The sequence below is a fragment of the Argiope bruennichi genome, chromosome 5 (assembly GCF_947563725.1).
Source record: "Argiope bruennichi chromosome 5, qqArgBrue1.1, whole genome shotgun sequence".
NCBI lineage: Eukaryota > Metazoa > Arthropoda > Arachnida > Araneae > Araneidae > Argiope > Argiope bruennichi.
This window is the reverse complement of record NC_079155.1, coordinates 15,742,592-15,756,695: the sequence shown is the minus strand read 5'-3', so window position 1 is coordinate 15,756,695 and position 14,104 is coordinate 15,742,592. Positions and strand designations below refer to the sequence as shown.

Sequence of the window (14,104 nt, the reverse complement as noted above, 5' to 3'; positions counted from 1 at the left end):
CATCATCGTCATTAATTATTATTAATATTTTTCTCAATATCTGCCTATCACTAACGGCTGACAAATTAGCGATTTGACCACGATGAGAGAGGTTTATATTATTTATAGACTTTTATGCTTGTTCATTCTGCAAACTGCTTTTTTAGACTTCATTCTCAATTCAACGAAATTTTCATTTTCTTTCTCTAAAAATAGAAGTAGAATTTTAAATAATACCCTTTCAATTGAATTACTAAAAATTCAGAAACTATAAGTACTAAGGACTCCATCATTTTATAAAATGGATTGCCTTCAGAGCAGATTAACAAAGAGAAACTAGAACGAAAGAAATTAAAGTATGACATAGAAATAGACGATTTTAATTATTTAGGAATAAAAAAGGACTAGCCTAAAAGAAGAGATTAACTGATGTTAATTATGCAAATGTCTATAAAAATTTATCTATTGAAAAACTATTGGTTGAAAGAAATCAGAAAGAAATTATAAGTAAGTTCATTATCGTGACAGCCCTTAAACTTTTATCTTGTTTAGCGACAGTGTAAGTACTGACTCTTTACAACTACAAGAGTTGTTACTCTAGTTATATATGCTTCATATATATATATATATATAATTGGTATGCTAAAAAAATCAGCAAATTATATAATTGTAAGCTAAGTTATGTGAAACATTCGTGGGATCCAAAATATTTCCCTTAAATAACGCTGGATGTATGCAAATAGTGAGATCGACCACCCTTTAAGCCTTCTATTCCAAATGAGGAATGAATTTCATTCATAACATTTTGAAAACAGATTGTGCATGATTAGTATTTAGCTGTTTACCTTCTCAGAGTATATAAATAAAAGTTTAGTTCCCCTATTCCAGAATGGCAGGATCGTAGTTGGGAAAGGAATTCAATATGACGGCATGTTACAATTCCAAGATTAGAAAGTCATACAGAGTATATAAGACTCCTTTTATAAGGGCCTAGTTCTCCATTATTAAAATCCACTTCTGCGAATTTGAAAAAACGTATAGTAGTACTCTGATAAAAGCAGATGGAGTCGAAAAAATGGTGCTCGCATACTAGAGATTTACTACACATCTTTGTCAGAAATCTCATATTTTACGATACTGGGTATTTTATGTTGTTACATAATGCATAATTATAAACGCTTTTTCTAAACATCCATCACGAATTGCAATAGCGTATAATCGTTTTCTATTAGCATCATTTTTCTCTAAATAAATCAGCTTCTGTTTTGTCACTCCCCCCCCCCAGTTCCTGCTACATTCTTAAACTTGATTTACGACTTCACTTTTAAACTTTCTTGGATTTGATTTACGATATGTCCATTTTAAAAATGGGGAGAAGGGGATTCATTTCTATCCCAGAGATGCAAAATGTTAGGATTTTTTTTTTTCCCTAGTACTCTAACTTCAGGTGCCTTCGCTTCCACTTTAACGCCTTTTTCCTTTTTACACCGCACCTTAAATTTTCGATATGTTTTGTGTGTATATATATATAGACGTTTAACAAACTGTTTCTCTCTTGCCCTAAAATATCAACATCTAAAAGCATTCTGTTCCCTTTGCTAAAAGCCCTCGATCACGGAAGAGGACCGCCGCTCATCCAAATTGATAAAAGTGTCATAATCTTTTGAGGAGGGCGTTCCTTTCGAAGGGATAATGTGAACAGTGCCATTGTCTGCTGGTATGACAGCGCTGTTTGACAGCTGTGGCCGCATTAGAAAAGGATTTGGCTTTTAGTGGGGAGTCTGATGGAAAGGCGGAATATTGCTTTTAAAATGCAATCAATCGTGATTTTCGGAATCTTCTTCTTCTTCTTCCTTGAAATAATATTTGTTTTCTCATATATGAAGTATATGAAGGGAGAATAATATAAATGTCAAAAAAATTCGACCTCGTCAATTTGATGAATCTGGACGTTTAAGAAGTCCTTTAAATCCTCCTCCTAATCTTGAAAAAAAAAATGACGTCTATTTATAAGTAAACACTATAATTCTGAAATGGAAACTTCTAGATAGGTTTTTAACCTGGTGTAGGCGTATTTTTGGGTTATACATAAGAAATTGGAAAGTGGGTGAAAACGCAATATGTAAGAGATTAATATAAAACAAAATGTAGCAGCATTTTGTTTAACGTTATTGGTATGTAAACAATAAAATATTGAAAATCATTTATCAATGTTTAAATTGTAAAAAATAAATAAACATTCTGATTGTATGCTTCTATCATATATTTGCCTCTTTTTGCGACGAACTGGTTTGAAGGGGATATTGGGTGTGTTCAGTTTCTGTTAAATTGCTCATATTTAGCATGATGTTCATGATTCTCTCAATAAAGTATTTCAAACCATCAAATTGTGATAGGTATTAAACTATTTCAATAACCTTGCATTTGTTCTGTTTATTCTGTAAATCTCCTAATGAATTCATATTTCTTGGCATTATAATGCTATTAAAAAAGTAATGTCCAATGTCTTTGCAGTATTATAACTTCCCTTTTTTTTATTTCTCAGATGATGTGAAGGGATAATAAATTGAATCTTATTTCTTTAGTTGGTTTATTTCTTATTTCTTTTAGTTTCTTTTTACCAGTGGAAGATACTTTTTACCAGTGGATATCAAATACGATTATGTATTTGATTAAACAATGAAAAAGGTGTCATTTTTTACTGCATCAATGTAAAAAAGTTGTTAAAAATTGTGCAAATTAAAAAAAAAAAAAAAAAAAGAATTGTGAGAATTCAAATAAAATTTGTTCGACGCTTAAATTGATATTATTAATAAGGCAGTATTTTTTTTTTAATTTTAAAATAGCGAGAAAATTATTTTTGTACCATAATATATGATTATGGTACATTATATATACATATAAATAGATAGATAAATTGATAGATCTCGACATTGTTGCCATATTTAGTTTATTCTGATGAGTCGTTATTAGTCAAAACCTCTGACTTTCAATGTTAAAATTTTTGTTTCTAAGCATTATTGCATTTACATATTTATAACCCACTTCCCTTCTTTAGAGATTTGTTCCAATTCAGTTGAAACAGGTTTTCGGTTATTGCTTTTTATAATTATATTCGCTATGATAAGGTTCAAATTTTAGAGAGAGCGTAGAAGAAATAATTCAACGACATGCTAGAATGTGATATACCATGAGCTAGATAGAATTTCTAGAGTGAGATCATCCTTAGTGCAAAAGCCATGATTATAGGTATATATTTTTTAATATTCCATCTGTTTTTTTAATAGTTTGAATAAACCAGGAAGTTTTATTTAAAAATGTAGAAAGCTTTGAAATTCTAACAGTGATGTAAGATGGTGTAATATAATACTTTAAATATGGGAAAAACTAATAAAATTTATCTATTACTAGTATTTTTTAAATTTATCTATTACTAGTATTTTTTTAATTTATCTGTTTACTAGTCAAAATTATCTAATTACTAATAAAAATGATCTATTTATTAGTAAAATTTATCTGTTTACAAGTTAAAACTAATAAATAGATATTTCTGCTATCCTTCTGAAATCAAATAATGCGACATATTTTTTTTAAAAAACCTTTATATAATAACCAATAAATAATAGGATATAATCAGATCAGTTTACTGTAATTGATCGAATTTCTTATATTTCTTTCTCTTATTCATTTTTAATGACATTCGGAGCGAACCGAGAGTTCATTGTCCGCCTTACAATTTTCATTAAGTTAAGACTAGACCAGAGCTAATTGAGTTTTCCGCACTTTTCGAAAATTCGGCTCACGCATATTGTCTTGGGATATAAGGAAAAACATCCATCAAACAAGCTATGCATTTTTGCATGCTTACCAGTTAAGGTTTTAGAAAATAACTCTCTGTCAACGAATTTCTTCGTAAAGCTTTCTCTCTCGGCAAGCCATTTCATCCGTGTCCAAGAGCTGGAATATGAAAGTGTAATTGACCATCTCTGCATTCATTGAACCGAATCCATTTAGACTCATAGTGTCTCTTTCTCTGGAAAATTGTTTTTCGTTTTCTTTCCGGTTGGACTTATTTTATCTTTTTTCATTGTAAAAAACCCCGAGTTGGAGCTTCCGAACCGTGACATTTGCTATTAGTTTCAATGAACTAGATTTATTTTGATATCCATATGGTATATAAACATAGTTTCCTATATATATGTTTTATACTGTTTACTGCATTGAATTTTGTATCCAGATTGTCTAATCTTGAATTCAGAATAGTTCATATCCTGGAACTCGTTATTAAGAATAGAGGATGTAAATTATGAATAAAGAGAAAAAGAATCCAAAATAGCGTAAAAAAGTAAGCTATTAAAAATTTCAAAAGGAGAGGGGGAGATATATTGAAAAATTAGAGTTATGTTTTTTATTACTTCATGAAATTAATTAACATACATAATGTTCCGATGATTGTATTCAAATGTACATGAGAGTATCAGTCATCCGATATAAATGGGGATAGATTTGTAATTAATAAAAACGGGTGATTTTAGATCACTTCATCGACTGTCTCAAAGAATATTCGCCGATCAGCGTCCAGAGTTTCTCAAGATTGATTGGGCCTAAGATTATAGAAATGTTGAAAATTGTTCTAAACTATTCTGTTCAAAACTTCATAAATAGATCAGATTTGATAGCCGAAGATAGAAACACTCATTTATATTGACGTCATTAAATGCTTTTGAAAGTAAAACTAAATTTTATGACGTATTTGAGAAATTTTTGTTGTCTAATGCTTGAGATATTACATAAATTATGAACGATATTCTGTAGTGCACATAAGATTTAAATGCTGAACGACTCTGTTTTCTGTGCTCATATTTTTAAAAAAAGGCTTACTTTCAGTAAAAAATATTTTTATATTAATTGCAGTTTAATTATTTCCACTTAAAAAGTAGAAATTTTACTGGATCGGACGGAAAATTAGAGAAAGATATAGTGCATTGTAGTTTAAGGCCTCTATGATAGTATGTGTGAATTATATGACTATTAAAATTTGAAGTTTAAAAATATCTTGAAGGTATTAAAAGACAAGTTTCATAAAATATTTAATTGAAAATTTTAACGAGTATTAGGATTAGCGATCCGGCTTTCGCCAAAGGATCTAATAAATGATGAAAATGTTGGGGAAAAAAAAGAATAATTTTTTTTTTAATGAAAAATGCGCGTTACCACCATGAGTTATGGAAACCAAAAAATATCAAATATTGGTAATGAAAACAAGTAATATATATATATAAGAAAAATTTAAGTCAATTCATACTTAGGTCAACAATTTTTTTTATTTTATTTACTTTTTATTAAATAATTACAATTAATATAAATATATATATATATACATATGACAGAATTACAATATTAAGTGACAAAATAGAGCTTGGCGACTTTAGCGACCAAATAGAAATGACTGGACAAATTTAATTAATTAATTAATATTTGAAAAAAAACTGTATTAACATCAAGTGTCACCCACTACAAGTTAAAAAAAATGTATTTGAACTTGAGTGAATGAATAAAAAAAAATTATTAACGATTGAAAATTTGAATAAGATATATAAATACATATTAAATATATATAGGGAGAGGGTGAACTAATAGAAGGAATTGAAAAAAAATGGAAATTTCAAGCTGTCATATCCGCACATGGCGCTTCCTCTTATTAAATGTAATTCAAGACTGATGCATTAGAGCTTCAGCTCATCCTTGATGAATCATTTTAACAACATTGACCTCACTTGTCTCTTCTTTAGGTTCATCTATTGAAACTATTTATAGTCATCGTAATAAAGAGTTTCATAGAAAAGGACAAATTAATACACAAAGAGACACGTAAAAAATTAGAGAAATTTAACAAGGGCTTTCGCTATCACTGCAGTCTAATCGTCATCAGGTAATTTGAAGGTCTTCCGAATGTGACATGTGCGAAAAACCACCTCTGAATTATTCTGTGAACTTTTAATTGAATATATAATAGAACAGAAATGAAATAGAATAGAAAATCAAGCAATTAGTGAATTTTTATTAGTGTCAAAAGTCTTCTAATTGGTTTTTCCCAGAAGTCTGGTATGTTAGATCTTGACAGACTTCTCATTCACAAATTTGAAAACGGTTTACAATTTTGAGGCCAAAACCATGTATTCTACTCATTCCGTTCTTGTTGGACCGGCAATCAGTCATGATTCGTAAAATTATTTTTCGGGCTCAAAAAGATCTAAAGCTAATTGTTAATTTTTTATTGTTAATTCATTAAAATCTCGAGGTCGAATTTTTTTATAGTTGCGTTATTTTCTATTTATATGCGGAAGAGTAAATATTGTTAAACTTTTTTTGGGGGTGGGGCATTATACGTTGCATTAATAATTTTTGGCATGTCCCCCCCCCATATTATACATGTATTTTTTTTTCTTCCCCCGCTTGATTCAAATAACTAGAAATACAGAGACGACAGTTATATTGCATATCTATTTTTTCGATCCTATATATAATCAAATTATACTCATACATCACAAGTTCCAAAAGTGCCTCGCCAGTTTATTTAAAAAATCTATAAAATATCTTACTGAAAATAAAAAGATGTGCCATCATTATATGGTAGCAGACAACATACAACTAATTGGTATTCGTAATTGCGTTTGTCATCCGGCTCTAATGCCACATGAATGGACTTCGTTTCATTTAATAATAAACCTTTTTTTATTCATTATTATTGCAATAATTTCTTAAATAAATTATTTTATAAGTTCGAAACATCAGACATTTAATTTCCATTTTTCTTTCATTAATGCAAGAATTTTTGTATTTTTAATATGTTTGCCTGTAGCTTCATATGCTATTTTTGAATTTTCGATCTATTTGCTAAGCATATTGGGAGCGAAAAAATCGATCTTGAGCTGTTTAGTATTTGAACAAAGTTAAGAGTTAAACGAACAGTGTGCTGTCATTTTGATATGATGGATTGAACCTTAGAATGGGACGAATCGGGTAACAGCAGACGAGATGTTTTCATTCGTTTCAGAACGATATTCGTCTTCCTTGTCATACATTCTTTTTTTCTCTCTCTGTCTCTCTCTCTCTCTCCTCTTATGAAAAGGAGACGAAAATCGTTTGCTTCCAACAAAGTGAAGAAGAGGCTGGTAAGGGAGAGAAGGAGAAAAAAAAATCTTTCGAAGTAATCGTTCAACTCTACCTCCTTGCGACAGTTTCCATAGAAACAAAATGTCACTTTCTTCTTCGTGATGGCCATGAAAAAAGTGGAGTATATCCACTGGTATCACGCTGCAGACCGCCGTGCCCATTACCCTCATTTGGACTGATGCTGATATATAATATTGGATGCTAAAATTGGTCGTTTTAAAAAAATTGCTTATCATTGTGGCAGTCCATTTAGAATTTCTATTTCCATTAGATATAGAAATATGAATGGGCAAACTGTCAGTGATTGGTTTCCGGTGTGTGCGAGAGAGAGAGAGAGAGAAAGAAAGAGAGTTTTTGCCACTTTCTTCTATTTAGAGTAAAATTAAAACCTTAAAACGTAAGCTTCAAAAATGAATTTGTGTTTGTTAATTTCTTTTAGTGTATTTATTTTGCATATTTTAGTATATTAGTGTATTTTAATTTTGCCAAATAAATATTTTTGTTCTTATTGAGCTATATACAAAATTGTATATAACCTGGCTCTGACGAGTTAGCAGCTGAATTTGGCTTCTGACAGACAAATGATTTTGGTGAGAGGGAGTAAAGTATAAAATGGAGATCGGGTTGTGGAAGAAAAATAACGTTGTAATAAATGCATTTATGGTGAACTCGGCGCATCGAAAGGGGCAATAAATGTGCATCTGGACGCTTTGCATTAATGATGTATCTTCGCTCGCATGCTATGAAGAAACGAAACGCAGCTAGATTTGCCTTCCAACTTTTCAAAATACTCATCTAATTACACAATTCTGACGTCACGCACCCCAGCTCGTCTGTAACAAGTTTTAATGACTTTTTGATCAGAGGTATGATTTGGGTGGGAGGATTCTAAAAGTATTTTTTAATCCTTATTTTACTTTTTTTTTTATGTGAATACATTTTTTATCTATTAATCAGCAGCATATACAGGGATAGATAGGTGCCGTATAATCATACCGGACTCCAGTCTTAAAGAGTACTACAAAAACGCTATTTCAAAACAGAAATTTATAGAATAGAATTGAAAGGGAGATATATATTTTGGCCCTGCCGCCATTCTCTAGAGTATTAAAACGTATTGAGATGATATGAAAATAATAATTACAATTATAATGAGAGCTCTATTACATATAAAAGTTCTTCAAAAATTTATTGTTAAGAAAAGAAAATAAGCCAATAGTCTGGATATTATGCTTAAACACGGAACTTCTTGCGGCAAACAGTGCAATCACGTGAAGCATTAGATGCTTCCATTAAATTTTGGTTATTATTGTGAAATTATTGCCAAAGAAGAACGCTTGAAATTCATACCACACCATAAGAAAATAATAATATGCGAAATTACATTTTGCACATGTATAATATGCCAGTTTATTTTGCATCACTATTTCTTTTATTTGATTAATTTCTCTGATTTCCATTAAATTTTCATTGTATTTGTGACGAAAAGATAGGATTCATATTCTTACTGAAAAGAAATTTTTTTTAAAATATACTGAAGTTTAGTTCCCTGTTATTTTGAAAGCTTTTATATATAAATAATTGGAATTTTTTTAAATATTTATTCATGATTTGAAAATCAGACCTCTTTTTATTCATTTGTATTCTTTAATTTTGTTCTTAAATTTTTTTTAAAGTTACCATTATTTGATGTAAGAAAGGGAATAAATTATTGCTGATATTTCCACAAGCTTTGTGAATAACGTTTTTATTCATTTCGTATATCTTTTCATTTAATTCCATAAGTTAATGGCATGATAATCAAACTCGAAAACTTTGAACCAAATTCGAAAACTTAGAATTCCTTTCGAAAGTTTTATTGATTCATTCCATTTCTCTTTGAAGAACATAATGCTCATTTTTTTCCACCTTCTTTTTTTTTAAATCTCTCCAAGCATGCAAATGCTTTTCCTCTGATCGCAGTTTAATTAATTCTTAATTAAGTGTCCTCCCTGACTACTTATTTACACATTCATTCCTTTTTAATTAAATTCTATGTCGTTAGGTGACTCGTGGAACGGAAATTAAAGATAATTTGTTTCCCTTTTTTTTTTAAAGCTGTCCAGCTATAAATCTTGATGTTAATTTGAAAGTGTTTCTGACATTTTTATTCATTTTTTGTGCTTTCTTGCATTAAAGATAAAAGATCCTGGAAAACTAAAACTTCGATGGATTCATACATTAATGATGAGTACGGAATTTACGCTTTTTATCACGTAAATCATTTAAACAAGTAAAACGCCTTTCGTATTTCGCAAACGAGTTTCTCCATCTGTTTGAAATTAAATAAAAAAAAAAAAGGTCTTCCTTTTCCTGGATTTATATTTCATTTACTTTGCTACTGCAATTCGACTGTTAAATGATTATTTATCGACTAAAATAATTATTTTTCAAGTAATTATTTTTTTACTCTTTTATTTTAATTGTCGTGGAATTCTAGATATTTATTGTTTGAAAATGAATTATGTAGTTTCGTAAAATCTGTCATCCTTCAAGATTTTATTGGTTTCTCATTAATATAAAAGTATTAAAATTCCCTAAATATGACTTTTTTTTATTTTCTACAAATGTAAACTAAATTTATTTGTCTAGTTACGATGGATATACTTTTCATTGCCTTTATTCTATAGCTAGGAAATTAAAATTATATATATATATATATATATATATATATATATATATTAATTCCTGTGCTGTCCGTTCGATTTCCCTGAAAAATGTTGAAGTGTGAAAAAATTACCTAATTGCAATTTTATTAGCTTAAGTTATTGAATTAGCTATTCAAAACTGGCATCTTAAATTTGTATCTGGAGATGTTACCGGATAAAGAGGCGGAGAGAGAGCTAGAAAATATATGAAAATCAGTTTTTTCATGTTTAAATAAAACTTATAAAATGAATTGTAAATATAGTGATAACATACTAAAATCTAAAGTAAATTTAAAATAAATTAAAATTAGATTTTTTTTTTAAGTTTGGGTGAAATTTTTGAAATTTTACCTAAGTTTATGTAATATATGAATTTTTTTAAGATCAATATCTTTATTATTTTTTGAAAAGGAGGGGGGGGAGAACCCTTCGCCGGGAGGGAAAAAAAAAAACAAAAAAACGGGGTTCTTTTTAAATACCCGTAAGCACCTTTTTATCAATCGGAATTCGAGGAAAGAAAAGAAGAATTCTGTTCTATGGGAGAATTCTTGTTATTCAATTTGATATGGTGGTTATAAATAATAAGGAGAGAAAAATCAATTTTTTAAAAAAAAGTCTTGCTTTGTGGCGATTGATTGTTCGAAAAACATTAAAAAGTAGGAATCGCAAGCATAACTATCTTCGGAAAAGGAATTGATAGTTGAGACAAAATAATAAACCTATGGATCTGAAAATTTTGCCAATTATTCCTTTTATATAACGCATACTTAAACGGAATTTCGAAAATTTCTTTCAAATAAAAATAATAATAAAAAGATGGGAAATATTTTTTTCAAATTTTCTGTTATTGAAATCTATTCCTGGTCATTACGTTTTAGCTCAAACGTTTTCTAGCTCACTTTATAGATTTTTGTATTATTTAAATTTGTAACAAAATATAAAACATGTTTTCATATTTTGTATTATTATCTACATTTTTTTTTTTTAATTTCTACCTTTCCTCCAAAGTTAATAGCATTTTATTTAAATGTGAAAGAACTTGTGTTAGTATTTCGACCCATCCACCCACCCTTGCGGCTGGTAACATCTATAGATATAAATTTACAGGTCAGTCTTGGATAGCCAAGTCAACTGCTTAAACCAATAAAATTGCTATTAGGTAAATTATATTTTCTTTCTTTCTTTTCTTTTTTTTTTTTCCTCCGAGAAGAAGCAGTATTCAACTAGATTATCTAAATAAATTAAGGTTCCCTGATTATGAGAGGGAATATAAGATCCGGTATTTACTCCCTAAATTTTTCATAAATTTGCTGAAAAACTTTATTTTTATAAAAATGTATAATTTGTACTCACTGAATCTTTTTGCGGTTGTAAATCTATCATAATTTTTTTTAATTTTAATTTTTTAAATAGCATGTTTTTGGTCTTGTGAAAGCGGTGTTTTAATATCTGATTTTTGTTCACTTTTTTTTTAAATATATGGTTTTTAGGAGGGGCAAAATTTACAGATATCATAATTGTTGCAAAACATATCAGAAAACTATTTTTTAACGCGTTGATTTTTTTTTTTTTTCATAGCTTCATTCATAAATTAAGATATTTAAATGAAATTATGTAAAAATTCCTCAGAGTAAGAAAATCGGATTGTGAGTTACAATTAAACCATCAACGATTTGATGGACATAGATATTCTGCAGAATATTAACTAATAGATCTGAAAATTATTTACCCATTCTCTGATTGTTAATGCTGTATTTTGCTCTTTCTTTTAGAGGATAATCTGCGAAGAATTCGAGACATCCACGAAGGAATACAAAGGCTGAGAGAGCTGAATACTAAGCAGATTGTGGTTCATGTGAGTAGCATCGAAATAGTTTTTTTTATTCCTGTTTTTTTTTTTTTTTTTTTTTTTTTTTTTTTGCATTGTCTGCAGTTGTATTAACTATAACACTTATTTCCACATGACTATCAAATTATTCACCTTAGTTTTGAAATAAAGATTAATTTTAGGCGGAATATCTTCACAAATTTCCAGTCGTGAGAATTTTCTTAATTAATGTAGGGCCGCGGTGGTCTGATCTCGACTTTGGAACCGGAGGGTTGCAAGTTCAGAACTCGATTCCAAGCACCGTCGTGTAAGCGTGTCTGGTGCACGTTAAATTCTTCGGTGCTAAACTCCCTCCCGCTGGTGTGGTGTGGAAGTTTGGAGAGTGGGGTGCCAGCTCAGATGTTGTGCTCGTCATCTGACCGCGGTTCAAAATTAAGGTCCGTTCCAAAATAGCCCTTGTGTTGCTTCAATACGGGATGTTAATATAACTAAGCTAAACATAAACTCCTAATTAACACTAATTAATCTTGTTTAAAAAATCAGAGTTATGTCACAGTTTGATGCGGAATTTGATGGAATGTTATTGAGTGGCTGGATCATCTGTAATTTCATTTTAACGGTTTTGAAATAAATATTAATGTTATTAATGTTTCATTTCCTATGATGATAATCTGAGAAAAAATAAATTGGTGTTTTAATACTAAGGTGTTTTTAATTCTGTTATTAAAAATACATCATAACCTTAATTTGTTGCATTGTGAAACTAAAGGTAATCATTCTTAGGTAATTGATTTTTAGATTTAATAGTATTTCCATACAAAGTGGGTAAATAATTGGTGTTGGACGAATGAACATGATAAACAGAACTGATGAGTTTTTTATTTTATAAGTATCAGTTACTTACATCCTCCTTAGATCCAGTCATATGACTAGTAAACCTTGATATAGCTGTCTTAATTTTGCACATTAAATGAACTCTAATCTGTCTACTTCTAATTTTTGCTTCTGATTGTAGCACTTGTTTGGAACCATAACCATAATTAATAAGTGATTAATTTGCATATTTTAACCATTTACGGCATAATGGTGCTAATATCTTTTAGTAATAGTGCTAATTAATTTTGGGAAAATATCATACAGTTCATTTATGTGAAGGAAATGCATTAAGCTTTAGAAAAATGTTTGACATAGTTTTTCCAATGGAAACTTGTTCTCATGTTACTTTAAATTAAGACCATTCAACATTCATTGGCTATTCATTTTTTGACAGTCTGATAGGAAACTCTGTAACTAAAGCTTTGTTTTATCTGCAGTTGAAAAACGTGAATGTAAAGCAAATGTATGAGGTTGACGATGCAGTTAATAGATAATTTCAAAAGTATTCAATCATCATTTACCTAGGGAAAAAAATTAAAATTCTAGTCTTTTCTTCTAATTAGTTGCTTGTTTTTATTTCTAGAAAGATCATTGAAAAGATGTACTTAAATTTGGAATGTCCACATTTGTATAAATCAAAGATTGTTCGATTAGAAGGGGATATGCTCGCATTATTTGAGATTAATATTTTGTCAGTTAATCCTGAAACCTCCATTCACCGTCAAATTTTTTTTACTTCTACATATAAAACTTGATGCAATTTAAAACCGTTATTGATTGCTATGTTATAATAACATCGCCCTCTAATCTATACAAAATAAATGAAACTTGATATCTGCATTTAAAACCTTTGTAAAAAATAAAGTATGCATCTGGATAAAAATATTGCTACGGAAATTCAAAATAGTATGTAATAGATGTGCAGTAAATCAATGCAGCAGTACTCATTACAAATAATGATGCTTTATTCTACTTCAAATCGCAAAAATACAGGCAACAGAACACAGCGAAAGCGTACACAGCAGCATACAAGTAGAAAATTGGTAGGAAATATTCATAGCAACACTAAGCGTTCAGAGAGGATACCGCATGACTATATATGCCTCTCGAACGTCTTCTACTCGGTACTGGTTGAATTTAGTTTTGTCTCCAGACTTTTTATAGTTTCCGTGACAGTTCAAAGAATGTTATCGCTAAAATTCACGTCAGGATAGATCTACTACCAAGATTCTTGCTATTTTTCCCTAAGGTGCCAAAACCCAGAGTCATTGACTCTGCATCCATTCAGGATCTATCAGATCTAATTGTAATTTTTTTTTTTTTTTTTGTTGCCAGGAGACAAACTATGGTGGGAAGCAACATACAAATTCATAATGTATAAATAAGGGTATAATTTTTTTTTATGTTTAAATTTTATTTTTCCCTAAGAGAAACACAAATGTGGGACAGTTTTTCCAGACACTTCTTAACTGTGGCTGCTCAACAATGCAGAAACAAGCAATGTCACAGAAAATATTTCATGAAAGAGTACAATTCTTAAGAAACAGCTTTATTTTTA

At 29.6% G+C, this 14,104-nt stretch overlaps 1 protein-coding gene across 5 annotated transcripts in view; it reads left to right on the top strand.

Moving 5' to 3' along the window:
- The window catches only part of LOC129968502 (A-kinase anchor protein 13-like), a 248,961-nt gene that overhangs the window by 137,489 nt on the left and 97,368 nt on the right, over positions 1-14,104 (top strand). For all 5 annotated transcript variants that reach the window (XM_056082447.1, XM_056082443.1, XM_056082446.1 and 2 more), the window contains one exon: positions 11,615-11,697. In XM_056082447.1, coding sequence (XP_055938422.1) covers positions 11,615-11,697 — 83 coding nt within the window. The remainder of the gene's footprint in view (positions 1-11,614; positions 11,698-14,104) is intronic.